Source organism: Phytophthora parasitica (assembly GCF_000247585.1).
Source record: "Phytophthora parasitica INRA-310 unplaced genomic scaffold supercont2.114, whole genome shotgun sequence".
In the NCBI taxonomy this organism is placed as follows: domain Eukaryota; phylum Oomycota; class Peronosporomycetes; order Peronosporales; family Peronosporaceae; genus Phytophthora; species Phytophthora nicotianae.
The window spans coordinates 1-25668 of NW_008649100.1; the positions used below are offsets into that span (position 1 = coordinate 1).

The 25668-nt window shown below is 52.9% G+C and overlaps 11 protein-coding genes across 12 annotated transcripts; 7 read left to right on the top strand and 4 right to left on the bottom strand.

Moving 5' to 3' along the window:
- Positions 1-29: 29 nt before the first annotated feature.
- Positions 30-654, bottom strand: PPTG_19352 (hypothetical protein; the record flags this gene model as incomplete). The annotated part of the gene is made up of 2 exons (XM_008917751.1): positions 30-388; positions 444-654. Coding segments are annotated over 2 exons (570 nt in total), but the record flags the coding sequence as incomplete, so codon positions are not given.
- A 730-nt stretch (positions 655-1384) lies between these two features.
- Positions 1385-3127, top strand: PPTG_19353 (hypothetical protein; the record flags this gene model as incomplete). The annotated part of the gene is made up of 1 exon (XM_008917752.1): positions 1385-3127. The coding sequence occupies one exon, from the start codon at positions 1385-1387 to the stop codon at positions 3125-3127; it is 1743 nt and encodes a 580-aa protein (XP_008916000.1).
- A 157-nt stretch (positions 3128-3284) lies between these two features.
- PPTG_19354 (hypothetical protein) lies at positions 3285-4505 on the top strand (the record flags this gene model as incomplete). Its single annotated transcript, XM_008917753.1, has 2 exons — positions 3285-4343; positions 4422-4505. The coding sequence occupies 2 exons, from the start codon at positions 3285-3287 to the stop codon at positions 4503-4505; spliced, it is 1143 nt and encodes a 380-aa protein (XP_008916001.1).
- An 851-nt stretch (positions 4506-5356) lies between these two features.
- On the top strand, positions 5357-6876 carry PPTG_19355. Of its 2 annotated transcripts, XM_008917754.1 has the most exons (6): positions 5357-5527; positions 5599-5830; positions 5905-6038; positions 6105-6231; positions 6307-6336; positions 6401-6876. In XM_008917754.1, exons 1-6 carry the CDS (start codon positions 5478-5480, stop codon positions 6782-6784), a joined length of 957 nt encoding a protein of 318 aa, XP_008916002.1. In that variant the 5' UTR covers positions 5357-5477; the 3' UTR covers positions 6785-6876. The 2 variants fall into 2 exon arrangements, with proteins under 2 accessions (XP_008916002.1, XP_008916003.1); XM_008917755.1 differs by having other exon boundaries at positions 5357-5830.
- Positions 6877-6882: 6 nt separating this feature from the next.
- On the top strand, positions 6883-9866 carry PPTG_19356 (hypothetical protein). Its single transcript, XM_008917756.1, has 4 exons — positions 6883-7513; positions 7583-9201; positions 9269-9519; positions 9593-9866. The coding sequence occupies exons 1-4, from the start codon at positions 6941-6943 to the stop codon at positions 9808-9810; spliced, it is 2661 nt and encodes an 886-aa protein (XP_008916004.1). The 5' UTR covers positions 6883-6940; the 3' UTR covers positions 9811-9866.
- On the bottom strand, positions 9717-10338 carry PPTG_19357 (hypothetical protein). Its single transcript, XM_008917757.1, has one exon. The coding sequence runs from the start codon at positions 10277-10279 to the stop codon at positions 9863-9865; it is 417 nt and encodes a 138-aa protein (XP_008916005.1). The 5' UTR covers positions 10280-10338; the 3' UTR covers positions 9717-9862.
- Positions 10339-10427: 89 nt separating this feature from the next.
- Positions 10428-12894, top strand: PPTG_19358 (hypothetical protein; the record flags this gene model as incomplete). Its single annotated transcript, XM_008917758.1, has 4 exons — positions 10428-10452; positions 10540-10580; positions 10655-11185; positions 11274-12894. 4 exons carry the CDS (start codon positions 10428-10430, stop codon positions 12687-12689), a joined length of 2013 nt encoding a protein of 670 aa, XP_008916006.1. The 3' UTR covers positions 12690-12894.
- PPTG_19359 (DNA-directed RNA polymerase II subunit RPB1) lies at positions 12881-18898 on the top strand. Its single transcript, XM_008917759.1, has 2 exons — positions 12881-13354; positions 13470-18898. Exons 1-2 carry the CDS (start codon positions 13105-13107, stop codon positions 18797-18799), a joined length of 5580 nt encoding a protein of 1859 aa, XP_008916007.1. The 5' UTR covers positions 12881-13104; the 3' UTR covers positions 18800-18898.
- Positions 18767-20169, bottom strand: PPTG_19360 (hypothetical protein). The gene has a single exon (XM_008917760.1). The coding sequence runs from the start codon at positions 20129-20131 to the stop codon at positions 18926-18928; it is 1206 nt and encodes a 401-aa protein (XP_008916008.1). The 5' UTR covers positions 20132-20169; the 3' UTR covers positions 18767-18925.
- A 1865-nt stretch (positions 20170-22034) lies between these two features.
- PPTG_19361 (hypothetical protein) lies at positions 22035-23081 on the top strand. Its single transcript, XM_008917761.1, has one exon. It carries the CDS (start codon positions 22142-22144, stop codon positions 23006-23008), a length of 867 nt encoding a protein of 288 aa, XP_008916009.1. The 5' UTR covers positions 22035-22141; the 3' UTR covers positions 23009-23081.
- Positions 23082-23336: 255 nt separating this feature from the next.
- Positions 23337-24885, bottom strand: PPTG_24563 (hypothetical protein; the record flags this gene model as incomplete). Its single annotated transcript, XM_008917796.1, has 4 exons — positions 23337-23507; positions 23661-23961; positions 24019-24166; positions 24804-24885. 4 exons carry the CDS (start codon positions 24883-24885, stop codon positions 23337-23339), a joined length of 702 nt encoding a protein of 233 aa, XP_008916044.1.
- Positions 24886-25668: the final 783 nt, after the last annotated feature.

Sequence of the window (25668 nt, forward strand, 5' to 3'; positions counted from 1 at the left end):
TCAATGTCGATGTCTTCATCGTCGTCGACGAAGAACTCGCTTTCATCACCCGAGCTCAGCAGATCGTTTCCTGTGGAAATGTCGACCGCCTCGCTCATTGTCAAGGCGTAGGCTCGCGAAGGTGTCTTTGGAGAAGGGGACTTTCTTGGTGTCTTCGCTGAAGACTTGGCTGGCGACTTGGCGGGCACACGTGCCGGTGCTTTGGCAGGAGCGCGTGCTGGCGTCTTGGCGGGCGCTCGTGCCGGACTGCAGGCTTTTGCAGCAGGCTTCGGTACAGGTCTAGCAGACTTTCCCGGCGCCCTTGTTTCGTGTGCTTGCCGCTTGTTGGTAGGTGCGTCGTCGGATGATTCATTTGTGGCAAGCTCTTCATCCAGTATGTCGTCCAGCACTGTAATACACGCATTAGCAAGCCGCACACTTGTTCGCCACTGTGTAGTACATACCCTTTTCCGGCAAATGCTGCCAAATTTCGTCGGGGCCGTCGAAATAGTCGACCAAATGCTGTCCTTGTCCGCGCTTCTTCCAGCCTTCCGGCGTGAAGAATCGACATTCGGTTTGAAGTCCTTTCGGTGGCTCGTGCATCCAGCCGCACTTCTTCAACTTTGACCACAGCTGTGGCCACGTTAGCTTTTTCCCACACCGCCGTTTCGCCATTGCTCTTTTCACCGGAGGGGGGGGGGGGGGGGGATTCTGAAATGAGCGCGAAAATCGCGCGCGCAGAATGTCTAAAATTCAGCGGACGAGCGCCATGAATTATATGCCCCAAGGTTAGCTACAACTCTGTGAATCTTGAGATGTGCACCCATCATTTGATGTTTGTAAACTTTTACTTGATTAAAGTATCGCTCAATTTGACCAAATTCTTTAGTTACAGGATAAGCAAAATTACTATCCTGTATAATACAGGCGACGGGGCTAAAGGGGTTAAACGTACCCTTAATTGAGTACTTCGTCCCCTTCAGACCAGGGACACGTGAACTGTCGTTCATTTAGAGTTTGTATACTCTTGGAAGTCAACTTCCTCTGCACAAGGTGCTGTGTGACCCCGTCACATGCAGTTCCTCGCGGTGGTTAAAATGGATATGCTTCTAGATATCACCAGTACTGCAATAGTACTAAAGTCGAGTTACTGTAGTAATAGTAGTATTACTTCAGTACTGTTTTCTACTGGCGACCGAAATTACCGCAGACCCCCAGACGTCACATCTTCAGCTGGCGATCACCAATCGGACAAGTTATCATCGCTGCGTGGATGCACCTGGCAGTCGTTATCACACTCATCTACTAGATGAACTAGACTAGAGCTTCTTCAACTTGCGGGAATCAGTACCTATCGGCACTTTTGGTTTTCACTTCAGAAGTTGCCACCTCCTGACCAAACAAGATGGGGCTGCTCTATCGCCTCGGACTTGCGACGGCGGTAGTTGCTCTGCTTTCTAGACCCACAACTGCCTCCGAGCCGCGCTGCTTTCCAACTGATTTCCTCTTTGGGTCGGCTACGGCATCCTATCAGGTGGAAGGTGCCTGGAGTGAGGATGGCCGCACGCCGAGTATATGGGACGATTTCTGCCGCCAGCAGCCTGGATTCCAGTGTGCCAATGTCGCCAACGACTTCTACCATCGCTACGCAGACGACATCAAGCTCATGGTGGAGACAGGGCTGCAGTCCTTCCGCTTCTCCGTGTCGTGGTCGCGCGTGATGAATTGGGACCCGGAAACTCGCCGCATGCAGCGGAACGCCCCCGGTCTGGTCTTCTACCACGCGCTGCTGGATAAACTGATCGAAAACGGCATCTCCCCGATTCTCACGATCTACCATTGGGACCTGCCCACGGAGCTGCACAACGAGCTGGCTCCGCAAGGCTGGGAGAATCCTGACATCATCGACCACTTCGTGCAGTATTCGACACTGCTCTACCATGAGTTTGGCGACAAAGTGGACTTCTGGACGACATTCAACGAGCCTCTGTCGTTCGTTGTGTACGGCTACAACACGGGCCTGCATCCGCCAGGCTTCCACGACTCCGCCACACTAGTCTACAAGGTGGCGCACAACGTCTTGCTGTCGCACGGATACGCAGTGCAGAAGTTCCGCGAGCTCAAGTCCGGCGGCGTCATCCAGTCCAAGGCTCGCATTGGCATCGTTCTCAACGCTAACCAGTTCTATCCGGTCGATGCCAACAATCCGAGCGACGTGGAGGCAACGGAGCGCGCGATGAATTTTGAGTTCGGTTGGTGGCTCCTACCGATCACCACAGGCGACTACCCTGCTGTGATGCGCGAGCGCGTTGGTGACCGTCTCCCCCGCTTCACAGCGGACGAGGCTGCTATTCTCAAGGGCTCTTACGACGTGTTCATGCTCAACCACTACTTCTCACGGGCCGTCACGGATTGCGACTCAGAGGCATCCAGCACTCCATGTTTTTCGCTCCACGTAGGCTTCGGCCAGGACAAGGGTGTCGACGACTCTCAACTCGTGCCAGGCTCACGCCCGGGACTACAGGACAGCAAGGGCAACAATTACTGCAAGTCGTACACGGCCTACCCACCCGGATACTTGGACACGATCAAGTGGATGCACGCCAAGGACCCGTCGGCAAAGATCCTGCTAACTGAGAATGGCTGGTGTGGAGATGATGAAGTGGACAATTGGACGCAGCTCTGGTTTTTCCAATCGTACACTGAGCAGGTCTACAAAGCTGTCGTCGAGGAGAAGATCCCAGTGATCGGCTATACGGCGTGGAGTTTTCTGGACAACTACGAGTGGGGCTCGTATGGCCCCCGATTCGGCTTGTACTATGTGAATTTCACGGAGGAGACGGGATCACCGGACTTTGAGAAACCCAAGCCGACGGACTTGCAGCGCATCGCACGTCCGTCCGCCAAGTGGCTCAGTAAGGTGGCGTCCACGGGATGTCTGGACGAGTTGCCACATAAACAGGAGACCGCTGCCGTTATCATGCGTGCTGCAGCGAGAGAGGAGCCCTCGGTGATCACTGGGGCGGCATTTTCTATCGAGCTGTTCGTTGGCGCAGTGGCCGCAGCCGTCGGTACTGTCGTGCTCGCAGCCGCAACGTGGCGACGTCGTCAGGGATACTCGGTCATCCCACGCCTCTCCACCATCTGATTCGATCAACAGCCTACCTACTAGACACCAATGAGTCCACATCGTTATGCTTCGTTTCACTAAGAAATAAAAGCTTCACCCGTCAAAGATGTTGAAGATTGAAGTGATAAACTCCGCCTAAATCCCAAAAAAACAACAAACCCAAACTGACATGAGGATGCAGCTCAAGGTGTCATGCGTGAATCATGCAGCGCTCGTGAACGGCTACTACATGGGGAAGCTATCGCTGCGGGAGGACTCACTGCAGGTCCCATCGGCTTCGTTCATTCGACCGACCTCTGCAAATACCTCGGCGGAAGTATCGGCAGCTGCAGCGCGTCGGCAGCGAAAGCGGGAGACAGCATCTCGAAGGCGGGCTGAACGACTGGAGGAGCTCACATCACAAGGCAAGTTTGTCCCATTGAGTGATCGGGTCCGAAACGCATTAGAAAATGCGTACAAGCACTTTGGAGGTGCTCGATTTGTGCTGCGAGACTTCTATCCAAACTTTCCTGCCGGGGCTGACGCACTCCCAGATGTGATCAAGACGCTACAGGAGATGCCAAGTACAGAAGGTCTCGACGACGGTAGCATCCATCGCAATGAAACCGATTGTTTGCAGGTTGCTACAGTGAACGATGCCCAGGTCGTGCTACCGGCCGGATCGAGTTTCGCTCAGCGAGACGTACGGACTCTCCATCAACTTGCACTCGGACAGCACAAGCTGATCCTGATGGACCCACCATGGCAGAACAAGAGCGTTTCTCGCGGGAAGCGCTACAATACATTTGACCACACAGACCTCTTAAGGATTAATATCCCACACATCGCAGACCCGAATGAGTGCATCCTAGCGGTGTGGGTGACGAACCGGCCGCGATACATGACGTATCTTCGTGAGCAAGCGCTGCCCTCGTGGGGCTTCACTTACCACGCGTGTTGGTACTGGCTCAAGCTAAGCAAAAACGGAGAGCTGGTTACTCCACTGGACTCGACACATCGCCTGCCAGTCGAAACATTGCTTGTTGCCTACCGCGCCAAGGACCAAAAGCATGAGCAGCTACTGCGACGGCGACTTGGTGAGAAGATGCGAATCGTAGTGAGCATTCCACTGCGCCATTCGTGGAAGCCACCACCGGAATGCTTCTTCGACAAGGACATCATGTCTACGTCCCACAGAAAAGTGGAGCTATTCGCTCGCGAACTGCGGCCACATTGGACTAGCATAGGAAATGAGGTATGCTTCCCGTCGACAAGGTACTTGCTTGTATTTTCCTTCGGTTTTCTTAACAATCTCTTTCCATGGTACATGTAGGTGCTCAAGTTCCAGGTTTCGAACTTATTCGGGTCAACTCTACAGCACGACCAACCTTTTATTAATAGTACTAGTAGTCTGTAGAAACCGCGTTGTGCTTAAACATGTAGTACAACTAGTAGTAAAATGCTAAAATGATGAACAATGATATGTTCACACAGTGACTTGTGCCTGCTCGGCAACATTTCTGCTGCCGCCTTCTTCATGGGGAGAAGGATCTGCACGCCCAGAGCGTCCCTGCGCGAGATTTGTGTCCCAAAGATTCGGCTTCTACTGCTCACGGGGAGAGAACGGCGAGAATTTGACACTTTGGTTGCAACAAAAACGCAAGTTCTGATAGCTGAAAGGCTCAGGTAATGAGATTCCACTATAAACTATCTTCAGGCGGTGAGGACACTACATCCCCACTACGTCTCAGATGTCCCTATAGCATTCGTCACTGCCTTTCATTGGTAAGGTACACATCCACAAAAGCAAACTCGGTTGAGGCCGTCTCAGTGATCTTGGTGATAAATAAATGTCGTCACAATACCCAAAGGCATGTCAAGAGTAGCAAATATTTTTGATACATCATCGACAGGCACCCAAATACACACGCAATATACAACTAGGCGGTCTCATCATACAAATGCCTCGAATGTTCTTCACATTGGGAGTCCGAGTCGTCTCGGAGCACGGCAGAACGCAATGCAATAAGACGCTCGTTGTCCTCAGACTCGTCATCTGATTGTGTAATCACTTGAGAAACCCTGGTAGAAAAAAAACCACGTCCATGTGAGCCACACGCTCCTAATACGCTTCCTGTTCTTGACTGCTGGTGACCCTTGCAAGTTGTTGAATGGCTCGGCAACTGTGCGTCGGAGCTGCTCGCCAATCGGTTGGTCGCCGTCAAAGTACTTGTAAAAACGCGTAATTACGCAGAATCATAATTGGAAGTTTTGACGAATTAGATTCTGTACCCTCATTGATTGGCTGAAAATTCTAAGATTGACTTCAAGGCAGCCTGATGAGCAGGAATGCTTGACGTATCCACATCTAGCCTCGTGCGACTTCGCGATGAGCAAGAGAGAGCAACAGCTCGAAGCTGAGTGCGAAGATCTGCGCTGGTGAATACTTCTTGATGTCAATTGGAGGATTCCAGAATCTTGAGGCTGGATCTGTTGTTGCTGCGATGTAGTGAGCTGCAGGTGATGGAAGAGCTCGTCCAGCGGTACCAAGACGAGCTCGCGGCTGTTCGGAACGCGAACTGTTTCCGGCATAACCCCAGAAACGCCCCGGACGTGTATCGCGTCGAGGAGGAGCTATTTGAGAACCAGAATCTGGCGTCGAGGGGCTCCGCCATGCGCATTTCGAGGGTGGAGTTGCCAGTGCTGTGTCGAGCCAACGGCGAGGAAACGCGGTTTAGCGAGGTGCTGTAAATACATGCAGGTATTAATAGGTGGTTCACGGTAAATGACGTTGAATGTGTTGCGTGTGTGAGCAGGTGGAGTTGCCGTCGCAAAACTGGGAGTGGGTATCCGATTGGCATTGCGATGTCCATGCTCAGACGGACGAGAGCGGGTGGATGTACGCAGAGTCGTGGGAGCAACTGCGAGATATCAATCAGCTTCACCGAAGGTGAGAATGCGTGTGTTCATTGCAATCAGGGGTAATGCGTGAGATTGGTGACCCTCATGTCTGCAGTGAGCACACCATGAGTGCACGAGTGCGGCAGCGTCGGTGGAAACGGGAGCGAATGCTGGCTCGGTGTACAGGTTTACCTGCTGCACTAAACGAGAATCTGCTGACGAAAAGCAGACTAGCTGCTGTGGTGCGTCGATCGATTCGAGCTTGCCATGGTTCTGTTAGCTGTCGTTCATTGATTTGTCTTGCTGTGTACATGTAGCGCTTTGCCAACGAGAAGCTAACGCAACAGGTTGCGTAAGCTATTATTATTGAACATTGTGTCATGAGAATTTACAAAGGCTTTTGTATCACAGCTTCTCCGCGCAAACACGCGCATTGAAGAACTTGAAAAACGAGACAAAATCTACGAAGCGCATATGCTCAAACTTCAGCAAGTTGCGGAAGAGCTGTCGAGCGACCTGTACGCACGATCCTTCGATCTGCACGACCCTGTAGCGGTACCATACACCGTTTCCAAGAGCGCCGAGGTGTTAAAGCAGACAGAGGCACTTCTGGGTGACATGCTGATGGAGCAGGGGCTCGCGCGTTTGGACACTCTGGCTGTTACGAGCGAGGTGCAGCGTCGGAGATCTGAAATTTTGGCTGCGTGCGAGAACGAGCTCCAGAATACGATGGATGAGTTCAACGACCTTGCGCGCACACTGGAGCGGCGACAGACGCCACCTCCCAAGCAGTAGCAGTATCTATGAGCAAGTGGTTGAAGTGATGTAGGTATCTTAATTCAGTTCATTTAATTCAACAGTAGTAAAATTTATTGACCAATCAGAATCGTTCGCGCTTTTTCACAAGTCTTTATTGCGCGCGTGAAGCACCAAGCACCGACAGGAGCGACCATGACGGACGCGGACGTCTACGCGTACGAGCAGGAGTTCAATGAGATGGACGAGTGGGAGGCCATGCATGCGCACGAGATGGAGGCTGCGGAGGAAGAGATGCGCGCCATGGAGGCCTTTGAGCGTCGGCAGGAAGCGGAGAGCCAACTAGAGCAGCCCAATGCCTCACTGCCACCTCCAACCAGTGATACTGGTAACGCTGTAGAGAGACCGGATGATGGTCTTGAGAAGGCACAGAATCGCTTAGACCAAGTACTGGCTCGATGTGCTACGCTATTGGGCGAGGATGGCGATGACGACGTGACCATGGACATTGCTGCCCAACAGAGACCCGAGCACAATGTACGCAAGGAGAAACAGAACGCTGTTGCGAAAGTTGACATGATGACAGCTGAGTATCTGTACAGTCGACCACCAATTGATGTGGATTCGCTTCCCGTAGTACTGGATGATGACAAGCGGATGTTCCTACGTAAGAAGCGACCCAGCTCCAAGCATATCACCTCTAGCCATGTTCGTAGTGCAGCGTCGTCACTCGTCCCCATCAAGGGATTAATGGAAACAGTCGAGCGGGTAAGCTGGCTCAGAATCTAGTTGCAATTAAGGTAGAATAGATATATCTAACGATTTTGTGTTAATCAGATGGAGATCGAAGAAGCAGCTGCAAAGGAGGACGAGGCCATGTTGCAGGAGCTAGAACGACTTAATAATGACGAGCTCCGTGCGTCGAATGCAGTGTTGTGGTTGGACAAGTACAGGCCACAGAGCTTCTTGGATCTATTGAGCGACGAGCGAATCAACCGTGAAGTGCTGTCTTGGATCAAGTCGTGGGATCGATTTGTGTTTCCAAAGAAGAAACGACCTAACGGGGTTCACCCAGTACCACCTGCCAAGACGAACGCTAATAAGGCTCCGTGGAACCAGGAACTTTCACAGAATCCATCTAATGGCAATGCCGTGGAGGACGACGAAGATAAACGCCCGTTCAACAAGATCATCCTCATCTGCGGTCCTCCTGGAGCAGGTAAAACGACGTTGGCCAACATTGTTGCACGTCATGCTGGCTACAATCCTATCGAAGTGAATGCGAGTGATGACCGCACAGCATCTGTGCTGCGTAACAAGATCATCAGCGCTATGGAGATGCAGTCCATATGGGGCGAACGCAAACCCAACTGCATCATTCTGGACGAAATCGATGGTGCCATGAATGGCAGTGACGGGAAATCTGCGATCGAAGTCATTCAAGAGATCGTCAATGCGCCTCTGCAACGGAAGAAAGCAGCTGCAAAGACTGCGGCCAAAAACCGCCACCCGTTGACTCGCCCACTGATCTGCATCTGCAATGACCTATACGCTTCTGTGTTGCGTCCACTGCGTCAAATGGCTAAGATCTTCACACTGGATGCACCACACTCTCAACGTCTCGTGACACGTCTGAAATACATCTGTCGTCACGAAGGTATTAAGGCTTCTACAGGTGTACTAGCAACTCTGTGCTCAAGTGCTGACAACGATATCCGCTATTGTCTTAACACACTTCAGTTCCAGACTACCCAGTCACGTGGCAAGTCGGCGGTGGTGACTCTGAGTACTGGACTCGTTGCTCATAAAGACCACGTTCACGGCATGTTCGAAGCGCTGGATCTCGTGTTTTACGAGGCGCGTTCGAAATCTGCTAAAGGAGACGTCCCTGTGACTGAGAAGATCGATGAAGCTGCTGCGTCGCTGGGAAACTTCCCTCTACTGATCAACGGTTTGGACGAGAACGTGCCCAAGATGATCTTCAATGACCCCACAATGAACAAGATCTGCGACGTCTTCGAGTGGCTTGGACTTGCAGATGAGTACGAATATCGCGCTCGCTCTGAACAGCAGTACGCTTTCCAGGCTTACATTCCATTTGCTGCCATTGCGACGCATGCGGCGTGTTGCACAAGTTCCAGACGTCGAGTGGAGTACCCACGTGCGCAGTTCGAGGCTCAAAAACGACGGGATCGCTCTGAGAATATCCTTACAGCACTGACAGAGGGAGCGCAGTTGCAGCCAATCTTGCGCATGAGCACCAGCGTCCTCGTCGTGGATGTGATTCCATGGCTGGTTGCGAGTCTATCTCCCAACATTCGTCGTATCAATCTGTCGCTGCAGACTAAGGAAGAGAAGCTGATGATTCAGCGGCTCATTCAGTTGATGGCGTCTCTGGGACTGTCGTTCCGTCACAAATATCGACCCGACGGCAGCGAAGACTACGCGCTCGAGCCGTACGTACGCATCCTCTTTCGCTTCTTATTTATCGTCTCTCACCATATTGTTCTCTTGTCTGTTTAGTGCGCTGAATGAACTGGTGGAGTTCCGAAGTAGTGAAGGTGGTGCAGCGTATCAATCCATGCTGCCGATGGCAGTGCGCAAGATGATAGCTCGCGAGGTGGAGCTTGAGCAGATGCGTCGGAATGAAAAATCGTCCCCATCAACTAAGCAGAACAACAGCAAGGCATCGACCGTGAAAGTCGACAAATCCAGCGAAGCCACCATAGAAGAGAAGGCTGCAAAGGCCGCCTATGTGCTGCCAGAGCTCAGCGGTACGTTTTTTAATCGATTGTGGTGTGAAAGTGTCTACCTCTTGCTCACTTATTACGGCTCTATGAACTACAGAGGCGGAGCTGGCGAAGAAGGACGAGGCTCTGCGCAAGCGTAACCCGTTCGCATTCGCTCATCGTGAGGCCAAACGAAAACGCGACGAGGAGCTGAACGCCAAGTTCAAGCAACAGCGCACGAACGATGCGCATGCACACTCAATGGTGCGCTACAAGTTTAACGAAGGCTACACGTGCGGCATCAAGACAGCAGTGTACGTCCGTGATTTATTATGAAACCACTGACCGGTCGACCGTAATACAAGTTCTCTTCTAGCCTCATGCGTCTCTACTTCTTTCCCTTCTTTTTCTTCTTGGATTTCTTCTTCTCCGCTTGCGCCGCAGCAACCGGTGCGCCAGTGGGTTTCGAGGTGGGGGACAATGGCGCCGTCGACGGCGGCAGCAGCAGCGTCTTCATGGGCCCTAGAACCTCTTGCATTACGAATCGCAGCAGCCTCGTCAGTCGGAACAGGTTGCTCGTGTCCGTCGTGGTGTATTTGACCGCTTCATTGCGTCCGGCGGCGCTGCGAGGCGACGCAGGTGTGGGTTTGGTAGAGTGGTGCGACACCCGCGCTACCACTTTCACGCCCTTCTTGGCCGTCACACGCGTCTTAAGGAAGAAGCGTGAATTCAGAGGATCCCCCACGAACGCCAACTTGGTCTGCTCCTCGAAGCGCTCCCAACTCACATTACCCTGGCCTGCCATCGTTGCTTGGATATCTACCGAAGCGCTTGATCGTAATGCAATTGAACTGGACAGCTATGGCGTGTGATTGGCGGATATTCTCGGTAACGGTTATTTTTAGCTGGTCGTAACTTCAACTTCGATGAGCGCTATTCGCATTTCGACCAAAATGACGATGGAGGTGCAAGGCGCGGGTATGGGCCTTGATAAGCAACGAATATTCTGTATTATGGGTCATTGCGGATGAATTGATCATGGCGTGTCTGATTGGGTATGGGCAGGAGCGTGTGATGAGGTGCTTGCGCTTAAGCAGTTTCTACAGGTCAGGTTTTGACAAAGATTGAGCGGAAACTTGGCATTCTCTCATTTGTTTTACCAATGTGCTTGTTGCTGCAGGGGATGCTGCTTGCCGATCATGATGGACATTATGAACCTTCGTTGCCGGAGCCAAGAAAGGGTGTGATCCAGAATGACATATTGCTGGAGCATATGGGAGTCCCGATGTCTGATGCGAGTTCCAGTGGTTGCTCGGCGTATTCACTGGATGACGAGCGGCCTGCTGCAGTAGTGCCACTGCATATATTGTCGCCGCAACAGCATCAGCAGCAGAATACTTGCCACCCTGTTCATGTCAACGAGTTGGACGTAGTGAACCATGATCGTTTTGATGCAGAGGACTTATTGGGTAATGATCAGAACGAGGTGGAAGATGATACATGTAACCCCCATCAGGAAGACCAATTCTCTCGCTCGTATGTGAACAAAACGTCCACGAAGCTTCTGAGAAGAAGTACTACCTTCGAGCCAGACTTTCAAACGCGTATGAAGCAGTTCTTGCTGAAAAACCAGCAGAAGAAAGAGAGAATCCGCCAGTCGTTGAAGGTTCATGATGAGCCCGAGATCACCCCAGTGCCACAAATTAACCGGGTAATTTTTTTTATCTTGGCAGGACGTTTTAAGCGTAAAGTTTCAAGCTGGTACTTACAATTTGCTCGCAATGAATTGTTCTTAACAGAGATCGAAATGTATCCCTCGGAACGTATCACACTTGATGGCATGGAACAATGAAAAGGAAACCAAGCTTGCACGTCTGAGAGACACCGAGACAGCCAAACAGGAGGCAAATTGTATAGGGAAGCCCTCTATCAGTAAACACTCAGTCGAGATCTTCTCGAAAAGACAAGATGACGTTGCGCTCTGCAAAGTGGAAGATCGATTGCATTTGCTTGGACTTATCTATCAGTACCAGCAAGAAGAGCGAAAACGAGCTGAAGAGAGAGATGCAAGCTCGAGTGTGCAACCTCGGTTGGCGCCTCATTCAGCGAATGTTCAGCGTAGGAGGCGCTTTTCAGTCCATGAACGTCTCTATCAGTTGTCAAAGCGAAAATTGGCCACATCAGATAACAACGATAGTGAACACTGCACAGGGGAAAGCACAGCTCGACGAAGACGGGAACGAAATACGAACAGCAAAACCATTGTAGACACGGCACAGCGACTACATGCTTTGGATAAGCAATATAAGCAGAAACAAATGCTTCTGCGTGAAGAGCGGAAGCGATATTTCGACGATTTACGGGTAAGATTCCTAGCTAGAGACGAAATTCTGATTCCGCCCGATAACGAAATGCCGTCTTTGTTCAATATTACTCACCAGGCAGCACCAAAGATGAACGCTCGAAGCCGCATGCTCGCTGCCAAGAAGAAGAAAATCCCTACACCGAAAAGCCCTCTCCGGTGTGGCTGCTGCGGAGGGAAGGAGAATAAGGAGGGGAAATGTTGCTGCACGATCGAGCCGCGAGTTAACCAAAAGCGTGCTGCTGACATTTATGATCGGCAGCTAAAGTGGAAAAATGCCAACGAGGCCAGACGCTCCCATCAAAAACAGCTACAGGATACGCTATCGATGATGGAGTGTACATTCCGGAATCCATTTTACCGGAAGGCATGGAACACCCTCGACGACAGACAGAGGCAATCAACCGAAAAGGAAACCACAGAGGCCAGCGCTGCATTCTTCAATCGATGTATGATCTGGGCCGAAAAGAGAAACCAGCAAGTAGCTCAAGAGAAGAAAGTAATTGACGAGAAGCGGCTGGAAGAATGCACCTTTAAGCCGCGAGTCATTAGACGAACACCAAAATACTTGGCACCCAAGCACATACAGTCGAATCAGCAGGACGAAGCTGATCCTTCTTCAAGCCAATCGTCTAGCCCATCGCATATCCCTAACTTCTCGATGACACCATCGCCAGAGAGACGTGATCTTGCCACGGAAGAGCTTATGACTCAACTGTACAGTGCATTGGACCTTCAGGCGTTGGTGGGCGAGCTGACGCCCCAGCACAATTCCATTGGCTCTGACGACGAAGGAGCGCACGGCTTTCCGAAGTATACGTTCACAGACCTTGGCGAGTTCGCTGGGCGGTAGTCCGCCGTTGCGATCGCAGCCTCCAGCTCGTACTAGAGTGCGCTCAACAAGCTGTCGTGCAGCAATCTACATGTATCCGTTGCGTGAAATTCCTCAGATTTGCCGAGTCAAGTATGATCCGGATAAATAGATGATTTATCCGGAATAATGATTTTGCCCAATGATCTATCGCAATCTTGGATCTTTTTCTCCAATAGCAGAGCTCAATATTTCTACCAAGAAACTCCCCCCTTTTGCTGCCCGCCTCCCAGTCCTTTCACTTGCTAACTCTCCGCTTGGTGGTGAAAGCGCAGTCGAGCGAAGAGTGTTGGTCAGGGAAGCCAGGCTCTCATTTGCAGCGACAGCTCGCCTTCCCTTCAACTTCTGGCCGCTCTAGGCCCTAAGCAGCAGAGAGAAACACAGCAATCAAGCACTCATGTCCTCTACGCAGTTCTCGTACTCGAGCGCGCGCTTGCGCCGCGTCAAGTACCTGCAATTCGGCGTGTTCAGCCCCGAGGAGATCCGCGCCATGTCTGTGACCAAGCAGACGAAGGTCAACGACCGCATCATCCCCGACGGCATCTCACGCCCAGAAACGTACCTAAACGGACACCCGGTCATCGGCGGCATTGGAGACCCGCGCATGGGCACGTGTGACTTCCGCGCGCGCTGCAAGACCTGTGATTGTACGTGACGGATACAGCAGTCGTGATAGATAGAGTGAAGAGATTCTCTCTTCCTTCCCTCCTCAAGGGACATATGTATCTTGAGCTTAGTTCTCATGGTTTTTGTTGTGTACAGGCACATACAGCGGCAGTGGAGGCAAGGTGAACGACTGTCCCGGCCACTTTGGCCACATTGAGCTGGCCCGACCCATGTACCACATGGGTTTTATTAAAGAAGTACTCAAGATCCTACGCTCTGTGTGCTTCCACTGTTCCAAGGTTCTGAGCGACGAACGTGACCACCGCTTCCGGTCGGCCATGAAGATCAAGAACGGCAAGCGTCGACTGAAGGCTGTGTACGAGATTTGCAGCAACAAGAGCATGTGTGAGTACGGTGAGGAAGCTGACATGGAGAAGATGCGCGAGGATCTCAACATCGGTCTTCAGGGCGGACTGGACGACAAGTCCAAGCCCAAGGAGGGTGGCCACGGAGGTTGTGGTGGTCTGCAGCCCAAGTACCGTAAACAGGGCATCAAATTGCTGGTGGAATTCCCTGAGCAGATGGAAGACGTGCCCGGATCGGGCGATCGCAAACAGAATCTGCCGGCAGCGAAGGTGTTGTCGATCTTCAAGAACATTTCGGATGAGGACTGCTTCGCTCTTGGACTGGACCCGCGCTGGGCTCGTCCTGACTGGCTCATTATGACTCTTATGCCTGTTCCGCCTCCGCACGTCCGTCCATCGGTAGCTATTGACGGTATGGCGCGTGGTGAAGACGATCTGACGCACAACTTAGCGTCTATTGTGAAGGCGAACTTGGCGTTGCTAAACTGCGTGCGCAAGGGTGAACCGTCACATATTATCGAGCAGTTCGAGCAGCTGTTGCAGTTCCATTTGGCGACTTTCCTCAACAACGAGCAGCCTGGTCTCCCGCAAGCTCAGCAGCGTTCCGGAAAGCCGCTTAAAACACTGCGGCAGCGTCTGCGTGGTAAGGAAGGTCGTATCCGTGGTAACCTGATGGGTAAGCGTGTGGATTTCTCGGCGCGTACGGTCATTACCGCTGATCCGAACCTGGCTATTGATCAAGTCGGCGTTCCTCGATCCATCGCAATGAATCTCACGGTACCGGAACGTGTGACCCCGTTCAATATGAACTACATGCATCAGCTGATTGCAAATGGCCCGCTGGAGCATCCGGGTGCCAAGTATATTATTCGTGAAGACGGCAACCGAATTGATTTGCGTTACATCAAGAACAAGTCGGATCTTGCGCTTAAGTGCGGGTGGATTGTGGAGCGTCATCTTCGTGATGATGATTTGGTGCTGTTCAACCGTCAGCCTTCGTTGCACAAAATGTCCATTATGTCGCATCGCGTCAAGGTGTTTGACTGGTCGACGTTCCGTCTGAACCTGTCCGTGACATCGCCGTACAACGCCGATTTCGATGGTGATGAAATGAACTTGCACGTGCCGCAGTCCATGACTGCTCGTGCTGATGCACAGGAACTGATGATGGTGCACAAGGTGATTATTACCCCGCAGAGCAACCGTCCCGTCATGGGTATTGTGCAGGATTCACTGCTGGGTGCACAGAAGTTCACGAAGCGAGACATCTTCCTGCACAAGGATTGGGTCATGAATTTGCTCATGTGGGTTTCCAATTGGGATGGTAAGGTCCCAACGCCTGCCATTTTGGTACCAAAGAAGGGAGAGTTGGGCAAGTACACGCCGATCTGGACAGGAAAGCAGATCTTCTCGGCGATTATCCCGGCGATTAACTTCACTGGGTTTTCGTCGACGCATAAAAGTAGTGAGAAGTTCTCGGACCTGTCTCCTATTGACTCGCGCGTGATTATTCAGCAGGGTGAGCTGTTGGCTGGTATTATTGACAAGAAGATCATTGGTTCTTCTGCCGGTGGTTTGGTGCATATCACGATGCTTGAGAAGGGTCCCGATGAAACAAAGCGTCTCCTGGGTGCTATTCAGCAGCTGGTGAACAACTGGTTGGTTGGCCGTAGTTTCACTGTCGGTGTGAGTGACACGATTGCCGATGTGTCTACGCTGAAGACTATTGTGGATATTATTACTCAGGCCAAGGTGCAAGTGCACGATTTGGTGGTGCGTGGGCAGAAGGGAAAACTGGAAACCCAGCCTGGCCGAACGATGGTCGAGTCGTTTGAAGGTCTGGTCAATATTGTACTGAACACTGCTCGTGATCAGGCAGGTCGTGAGGCGCAGGGCAGTCTGGATGAGACAAACAACATTAAGGCTACGGTGACGTCCGGTTCCAAGGGTTCGTTCATTAATATCTCCCAGATTATCGCTTGTGTGGGTCAGCAGAACGTTGAAGGTAAGCGAATCCCGTACGGTTTCAACCATCGTACACTGCCACACTATGGCAAGGATGACCTGGGTCCCGAGAGTCGTGGTTTCGTGGAAAACTCGTACCTGAAGGGTTTGACGCCGCAAGAGTTTTTCTTCCACGCTATGGGTGGTCGTGAAGGTCTGATTGATACAGCTGTGAAGACGGCCGAGACTGGATACATCCAGCGTCGACTTGTCAAGGCAATGGAATCGGTCATGACTCGCTATGATGGCACAGTTCGAAACGCTCAAGGCGAAATTATCCAGTTCTTGTATGGTGAGGACGGTATGGATGCCGTTTGGGTAGAGAAGCAGCGATTCGAGTCGCACAAGCTGAACAAGGTGCATTTTGAGAAGAAATACGTCTTCGACCCATCGGACGAAGACCTTGGCTGTGTGCCGAACTGCCCCGACCAGCTTTATCTCGAACCCGATATCATCAAGGATATCCGGACGAACCAGCGGACACAGCAACTTTTGCGAGAAGAGCTGACGCAGCTTCAGAAGGATCGTGTGAACCTGCGTGTCATTTTGGCAAGTCGTGGTCAGGGACAGGAGTCCGATAACGCTGCCCAGATTCCCGTGAATATTCGTCGACTGGTGGAGAATGCTCAGCAGTTGTTCAGTATCGACATGCGGAAGCCGTCAAGTCTCCACCCGTCCCGCATTATTGAAGGAGTGAAGGAACTGTGCAAGAAGATTATCGTTGTGCAAGGTGATGATCGATTGAGTATTGAGGCTCAGGAGAATGCCACACTGTTCTTCCAGATTCTGTTGCGGTCAACGCTTGCCTCCAAGTGCGTTACACTTGAACATCGTTTGACGGAGACGGCATTCGAGTGGCTTATGGGTGAAATTGAGTCCAAGTTTACGAGCGCATTGGTGTCTGCTGGTGAGATGGCGGGTGTCGTGGGAGCGCAGTCGATTGGTGAGCCGGCGACACAGATGACGCTGAACACATTCCACTACGCCGGTGTGTCTGCTAAGAATGTAACACTCGGTGTGCCTCGCCTGAAAGAAATTATGAACATCGCGAAGGACGTCCGAACCCCATCGCTGCGTATTTTCCTGACGCCTGATTGCGCTCATGATGCCGATAAGGCCAAGTTTATTCAGTCGCAACTAGAGTACACGACACTGGCAGACGTGACGGCTAACACCTCGATCTACTATGATCCCGATCCGATGAACACAGTAGTCGAAGAGGATCAGGAGTTCGTGGCTTCGTACTACGAAATGCCCGACGAGGACACGCCGATCGCTCGTTCTCCGTGGCTTCTGCGTATTGAGCTGAACCCGAAGATGATGGCAGACAAGAAGCTGACGATGGGTGAAATCGCTGCGCAAGTGGAAGCCGAGTACGGACAGGACCTTTCGTGTATCTTTACGGATGATAATGCTGATCGTCTGGTGCTACGTATCCGTATTATGAGCGATGAAGAAGAGAAGCTGCAGCGCTCGGGTGAGACTGCGGTTGGACAGGAAGACGATACGTTCCTCAAGCGTGTCGAGCACAATATGCTCACGCAGATGAAGCTGCGCGGTATTGAGGGTGTGAAGAAGGTGTACATTCGTGAAGGTCCGTCGACGCACTGGTTCGACGACGTTGGTTTCAAGATGATGAACGAGTGGATGCTGGACACAGACGGCACGAACCTGCTTGATGTAATGTGCTACCCCCAGGTCGACTCCACGCGTACGATCTCGAACGACATTGTTGAAATTATCCAGGTGTTGGGTATTGAGGCTGTTCGTCGCGCACTGCTGAACGAAATCCGACAAGTCATTTCTTTTGATGGTGCCTATGTGAACTACCGACATCTAGCGTGTTTGTGTGATGTGATGACATTCCGTGGTCACCTTATGGCCATCACACGTCACGGTATTAACCGTGATGACTCTGGTCCGCTTGTCCGCTGTTCGTTTGAAGAGACGGTGGAGATTCTGATGGATGCGGCCATGTTCTCGGAGGGAGATCCGCTTACAGGTGTGTCAGAAAATGTCATGCTGGGTCAATTGGCTCCTCTCGGTACAGGTATCATGGATCTGGTGCTTGATGCGAAGAAACTCGCGAATGCAATCGAGTACGAAGCGTCGGAGATTCAGCAGGTGATGCAAGGCCTCGATAACGAATGGAGAAGTCCGGACCAGGGTCCAGGCACGCCGATGGCGACTCCTTTCGCCTCAACGCCCGGTTTCTCGGCGTCGTCACCGTTCAGCCCCGGTGGCGGCTCGTTCTCGCCAGCAGCTGGTGCTTTCTCGCCAATGGCGAGCCCGGCATCCCCTGGTTTTATGGCGGCGTCACCTGCGCACAGCCCTGCTTCTCCGTTGAACCCGACGTCGCCTGCATACAGCCCCATGTCGCCAGCTTATAGTCCGACGTCTCCGGCATACTCGCCGACGTCCCCGGCCTACAGCCCGACGTCTCCTGCGTATAGTCCGACTTCGCCTGCTTACTCGCCGACGTCGCCAGCTTACAGCCCCACGTCTCCTGCGTATTCTCCGACGTCTCCAGCGTACAGCCCGACTTCGCCAGCATACTCACCGACGTCGCCAGCTTACTCGCCGACTTCTCCGGCCTACAGTCCGACTTCGCCAGCATACTCGCCGACATCTCCTGCGTACAGCCCGACGTCCCCAGCGTACTCACCGACGTCGCCTGCATACAGCCCAACGTCGCCCGCATACAGTCCGACTTCACCTGCGTACTCGCCAACGTCCCCTGCCTACAGTCCGACATCCCCAGCATACAGTCCGACCAGTCCAGCGTACAGTCCCACTTCTCCGGCCTACACGCCTGCGTATTCGCCTACATCCCCGGCGTACAGTCCGACATCACCGGCATATTCGCCTACGTCGCCTGCTTACTCGCCGACATCACCAGCGTACTCGCCGACGTCGCCAGCATACTCACCGACATCGCCGGCGTACAGTCCAACGTCCCCAGCGTACTCACCGACTTCTCCAGCGTACAGCCCGACGTCGCCCAGCTACAGTCCTGCTTCCCCCGAGTACAACCCGACGGAGGGGGGCTACAATCCGACTGCGAGCGGCTACAGCCCAACGGATGCCGATGAGAAGAAGGAAGAGGATTCAAAGTAAGCAACATTCTACTTTCAGGTGACAGTGAAGAGCCCAACATGCATATGTATACGTCGCCAAAAACGATAAAAGAGAAACAAGCAAAGCATTGACACTTCTTGTTTTGGTTTTAGTCTTCTCTTGGGTCTATTCGCTCAGAGCAATGAGGGCCATGAGTCCAATGCCCGCACACATGGCACCTGCCTCCTTGAGCGACTGAGTGAGGGAGCAGTCCTCCAGTAGCTCTGGCATAACGCTGGTACATGCAATGTAGATAAAGCCACCTGCCGTGAACGGCGAGATCCATACAGAGCTCGAGTCCCCGGCACCTTCCATGAGCAGACCGATGACTGTGCCAATCATCGCTCCAATGGCAGTCAACAATTGCGTGATCATAGCTTCACGCCGCGTGAAACCAGACTGGATGAGGATAGCGAAGTCGCCGATCTCGTGGGGCAGCTCATGCAGTAGCATCGCCACCGTTGTGGTCCAGCCGGTGCCACGCAGGAAAGTGGCGCCGATAGCTAGACCGTCCGTGAAGTTGTGCGAGAAGTCCGCGGCCAAATTGAGGTAACCTGCAGCGGCAATGGGCTTCTTATCCGGTTGTTTGGGCATGATCGGTTCCTCTTCGGGCATTTCTGCATCGTCCTTGCCTTCCTTGAAGACGGTTCGCTTCCTTGCCGTAGTTGTCTTGCTGGATACCGGAGATGCTCCACCATCCTGCACGGACGCCGAAGGATGAGCGTGTCCATGAGAATGTCCATGGCCGCCTCCAGTCTGTGCTCGCACAAACTTCTCCAGCATGAAGAAAGTCAACATTCCAGCGAGTGTCCAGAGCCATACGTAGAGATCCGCCATGGAATGCGAGTGTCCCTCATGGTCGTGGTCGTGGCCTTCATGGTCGTGGGAATGACCCGCACTCTCGGGAAGAGAATGCGGCAGTAGATGCAGTAGTGCGTCACCCAGTAGTCCACCAGCTGCAAAGCTTAGGAAGACGCGTAGCAGTGGTTGTTGCTTCTCCTGGTTCCCGACGCCCAGCGGCACCACGAGCAGCACTAGCACAGGCGCGGCGCCTACCAGGGCAGTGGCGAACAGCGCTTGCCCCCATACAATGGGCGAGAATCTATCTGTATTGGGTTTGGTGGTCTTCTCATGGTCATGGTCGTGGTGGTTGTGGTCATGGTCATGGCCGCCGTGCTGGGCGTGGACGTTGACAGGCTCACTCTCAAGGTGCTCTTGGCCCCGAACAGCGGGCGTCACGGGCGTCGAGGCATCTTCTGCAGTCGAGAGGAGCGCAATAGCCAGCAGGGCCACGGCCAGCAATAGCAGACGGAGACGTGGTTGATCCCCCATCGAGTCAGAAGATGAAGTGCTGACATGGTGATACAGGTTCAGGATTGGATGAAATTACATCACCATTTAACCAATTGAACGGTGCCAATAGTGTAGCCATATCCACGATGAGTATTTAAGGCAACAATTTGGTTAGATCCGGACGCCGTCACTAAGTCGCTGACACAAAAGCTTGCTTGCTTTGGTGTTTCGGTAGTTGCGAGACGTTGCGTGTACGCTCATCACGGTGACGCCGTTCGCGTTGAAATTGCAGCAGGCAAAGTAAGCATGAGGATAACATGGGGATGCTGCTGGAGAAATTCAGGTGTATTGTGCAGCAATGTATGTATATAACGAAGGCGCAGTCCGCCACGAGACAGTAAAATACGCTGTGTCTGTTTTGCTGATACCGTCGTAATCGCAGTTGTGGGTATTAGCAGAAATGCCTCACGCTCTGATCTTGGCACTCTGGACATTGTTTGGACACTGTCGAGTTTCTTCCATTGCAATAGCGGCGCAATGACGATTCTCTTCGGTGATATACGTACTAGTACTGAGCTGAGTAAGTTTGTCCAATACATGTACTGCAGACGAATATGGGGGCGGATGGCACTCAGCGGCGTGCAGCACATCCGAAAACAATACGTGTGGTGCCTTGTAAACCGCATGTGACCAGCCTGTTGGAGTTGAGGTGGAGATGCACTGTACATTTTGTACCGCTTGCCAAGACGAGCAGAGTGTCCACAAGCTGTAGCGATCTCACCGATATCGACAAGTGCTGCAGAGCTTGTTCTGCTGTTCCGACCCCGACTTACTGACAACAAGTTGCCGAGCGTAGACTTGCATCCTGAGACCAATACAGCAAAAGGGCAGTGCACATGATGTGGAGCGCGTCACGGCTGTTTGCCATTGACAGGACCGGTGTCACGGTTGCCGAGGTCGCCGCAGCGATACACGTCGCCCTCTGCTACAGCGCCACGTACACGATTAATACAATTCTTTGCGCAATCAGGACGCCTTGCCGACAGCGTTGAAAGGCGAAGCTTGCCGATGGCCCTGCAGGCAACGGCAGTGGCAGCTCTACGGCGACAGTTCCTGGACGACTTGGCAGCTTTGTTTGGCGTTGACGCACCCGAGCTGATGGCTCTGGAGCTCCATGCACGGGGGATAACCCGGAGTAATCTGCCAAGTTGCAGCTCCACCGTTGGGGACACTCTTTGGGGACACTCGCGATGATGATGGCTCCGGCTGGCGGACTGAATCTGCGGCCGAGAACTTTTTGGAGAAGCGCACCGCAAAAAATATCGTCGTGGTTTAACGCCACACGCCCAGTCTCACCACACCGACGCCGCTCGGGCAAGCAAACTAAGGTTGAAGTTGAGATGCAAGCGGATCCGGTCACACCGCTTCGCTGTTACTAGTACATGTAGATGTACTAAAATACTGCTGCTGCTGCTTGCAGACTGCAGTTTTGTCGGCGCGAGCAGCAATGCTGTCGTGGTTCCGCTCGGATTTGGCCTCAGGGACCCGGAGATGAGCCTCCCACGGTCTCCGCAATAGACGGTTCCGACGCCTTGCGGTTCCACGCGGGTGTCTATGAAGACTGAACGCTTCGTTAAGCTCGATGAATGCATTGGTTGCAGCGTTGCGGCCATGCTCGTAAGGGTTTATTTGGTCTTCTGCTGGACTGCAGCGGCAACGGCAACCGGTAGACACCCGAGCCAATGTGCAAAGCGGCCAGCTCGATCATCATGGCGATGAAAGTATTTCGCAACGCCGGCCAAGTCACAGACATCCGGATCTTAGGCGGCGTGGCCGGGCCATCATCGGAGTCGACGAATTGATCCTCACGCGACGTACCCATCCGTACGAAAAGTTGGACGCCGCTCGCTTGCCGCCAGCTGTCTCCACTGCCACTCGCCCACATCAGACCGAGCAGTACTCGGATCGGATCATCATTTCTCGTTTGACCTCGTCGCGCCCGGGTCGATCAGCGTGAGTCAACAGTTCAACACCACCGCCGCCGCCACCATGATGTCGCTGCTCGCCCAGCCATTCTCGCCTCGCACCAACAGCTCGTTGGTCTTCAGCTCCTACGAAGGAGTCGCCGCCATGGCGCCGCCAGCCTCATCGCAGACATCCACGCCCACCGCCAAGGACCGGCCGTTCGTGTGCGAAGAGCCCGGTTGCGGTCGCCGCTTTAACCGCAAATTCACGCTCAGCGAACATAAGAAAACGCACACAGGAGAGAAGCCGTACGTGTGCCCGCTGGTTGAATGCAGCCGGCGCTTCAGCACGTCCGGCAACCTAGCGCGCCATAAGCGCCTGCACGCTTCGCTTAAGCCCTTCGAGTGCGACATCAACGGCTGCAAGCGCTCGTTCCCCAGTCAAGAAAAGCTCGATCACCACATTAAAATCCACACCGGCCGGAGGACCCACATGTGCCGCGTACCCGGATGTACAAAGACTTTCAGTACGGCCGGCAACCTCACGCGCCACACCAAGAACCGGCACCCGGAACTGATCCGGAGCACGTTTCCGGCGTATCCGTACGCCCGTGCGAGCCCCGTGAACCGGCCAGTGCCGTCGTCACACTTCATGACGGCCGATAATATCGCCCAGGCCCCGTCACCTCACATGATCCCGGCTACCGAGCCGGTAACCAAAATGGAGCCGGTGCCGGTGTACTCACCCGACTCGGTGGAGTTGGCGTCATTTCAAGACGAGCTATCAGCCTTCCAAATGGCTTGCGAGCCACCGATGCAGCCCTACATTACAAGAGCTCCACGGGATATGGCTGCTGCTACAATGGTGGAATCTGGCGTGAGCGACATCGCCCGCTGCAGTATGAGCGTGCTAGACGAGGTGATCGAGTTCGAGCTGACGAAGAACGTCTGAGTTGTATAGGCTATTATTCCCCCCGTAATATTGATATAGTACATGTAGACTTTGATCCTTTGCCACTACCATCACCACCATCCATGTTTTACTCCATGTTTGCTAACGACCGATGCCCTCTTATTCGTGACGAGGCTTGGATTCCGAGTCGGCCGCCACCACGATCAATCGGGCGACCAACCAACCGATGCACCGGTAGACCGACACGTCAATCCTTGTTTCGCGTGCATCCACTTCAACCACGATGCAGCACGAGGCCCCGCTATGGCACGTTTGGCGGACACCGCCGGCATCGCATGGGCTGTACTGCAACGTACCTGCGCTTGAACTACAAGGGCGTGGGAACGATCAAATCGAAGTCAAGCTCTTTCTGCGCAGGTGGTGTCTTGCTCTTTTCCTCGACTTCAAGTTGCTCCTCAAGCTCAGGGGTATTGGAGGTGCCCCACCAAACTCTTGCACCAGAATCCAGACACGTAATACGGGCAAGTGGTTGTTGCAGCTGTTGACGCAAGGGAGACGAGCGTCGGTGTGAGCTAGTAGCCTCGTCTCTTTAAGATCGACCGGAGTCACGCTCTGATCCATAGGTGCCAAGTTCGCTGTGTTTGTCAGCCTGCCTGCCAGCCAGCCAACAAGCGAGCGAGCGCGCAGTTACTGCGGCAGTACGTGTATCGAATCCTGGCGTCACGCAGGCCAGGTGCGTCGGGCAGGACAGGTGCTTCGAGGGCGGAGACAAGTTCAACTTCATGATGTCGTGCGCTGCTACTGCAGGGATCTCGCTTCGAGTCGAGGGTCCCGCGGCCTGAATCATGTTAAACGAATGCACGTGGAGAACAGGTGCAGGTGTACAGCCCTTTGTAGCGTACGTGAACATGTAGAGGGCTGATTTTGCTGCGCGAGAGGCTTCCGGTGCGAAGTTGAAGGGACGGGCTGGTTGCAAATCCTGCTCGCCCGAACTTCAAATTGACAGGACCAGGGCGTTAGTCGTCGGAGCGCTATTACGGCAAGCCCACCAGCCGATGGAGTAACACACCCGTGCCGGCGTCACGCTGGCAGCGCGATCCGTGTATCTCAGGACAGGCTGGTGTCGAGTTGGAGGCAGAACTCGCTCCTGCTGATGGCTATTTCGGCGAAGCTCAAGACTGCATGTCGGTACGGTAGCTGCAGTACAAGTAGTATGGTCTCTTTGTCACCCTTCAGTTCATTCTGCTCTACAGTGTTTACCGTACGGCGCGATACCCGATGCGCTATCCAATTTGGGTTCCAAGCTGGTAAAAGAGCTTCTCGCGTCGCCGCATTGCACGCGTCTGCCATCACAGGAATAGTCTTCCTCAAGAAGTCCCTTTGTAGGGGGTTAACCCAATTTCAAGAGTTATCCTGCCAGGTTGCAGTGCGACTCGCACTGCGAGCTGCCTCCTCCTCCTGAGGCTCAGGAGGCCCTCCTGTACGCCTGGTCACATGAGAGACAAGTCGAATAAGCGCATCGCGTCTTGGATGTGCTGCACTCCAAATGTGCCTATCAGACTTGCCTGGACCCCTAAAAAGCCGCTCACAAAAAATTTCAATCGCCTTCTTGCTGCGTTTTGGTTCAGTCCGATTTTGGTCGAGAACAAGCACGGCAAAGCTGATGCAGCGCGCATTTGCCAGACCCAACAAGCTCTAAGCGATATGCCGCCGACCCCAAGCAGAGACTACTGGTACAGTAGAGTTGACATGAGGTCTGATACTGTTGTGCAGCAAATTAGTCCGACGTAGCGGCGCTGCTAAGGATGTGATGCGATGCACATGTACCGCCGACCTTCAGAAGTCGCCACTAAGCGACTGATAAGTCGCTTGATCGTCGCGATTTGTGCGAGTGTGATGCATATGGGGATGCCCATCGCTGCGTTAAATGGGCCACGTTATCCTAAATACACGACGACTGTGGAGGTGGCGGCCAAGTTTTGTCGAAGCCGTAGAGGTGCCGTGTAGCGTGTTGTGTATGCTATCCTATACCTAGCATTGCTAGGTATGGCATCGAGGGTGATGAGGGATACTAGTATGCAACGGGCGGCATTGAGCCGTCAGGCTATATAGTCGAGTGGTGCGAGAACTGAAGCGACCAAAGTGTTCTACGCGCTGCAACCGAAGACGAATAGCCGGCGTGGCGTGGCCATACGGGTGGCGATGAGCGCGGATCTTGGTGACTTATGAGATGCTATGGGCGATCTAGCTGGCGATAAGAACCTCGCACTCCCCGGAGAGGGACGAAAAAGAATTTCCTAGCATCGTCACCGGCTGCTATATATCGTTTAAAGGAATATAGCAGTCGATGACAGTGCCATTAATAAGTAAAGCACAAACGCAGGCGATATCTCTCTAGCCTTTAACTCTGTAACTTACAATAATCGGGTATCCGTTAAGTTTTTGTTGTTTCGGAATGAGCACTGAACTACTAGTAGTATATTTTTCTGAAGATTTTCAAGTTTATTCAGATTTGAAGAATCTTAGAAATCCTTGTAGAATTGATCTCAAAATAACATTTCCTCGTAGCATTCCCCCGGCTATAAACATGGCGCAAGCTTTTGCCTTAAATGGGCGGCTCTCTTTCCTGTTGCGCTCCGTTCTAGAAGGGAGTGTTGAGGTCACAAAAGAAACGAAGAGTTGATCAAATGTAAGGGGAA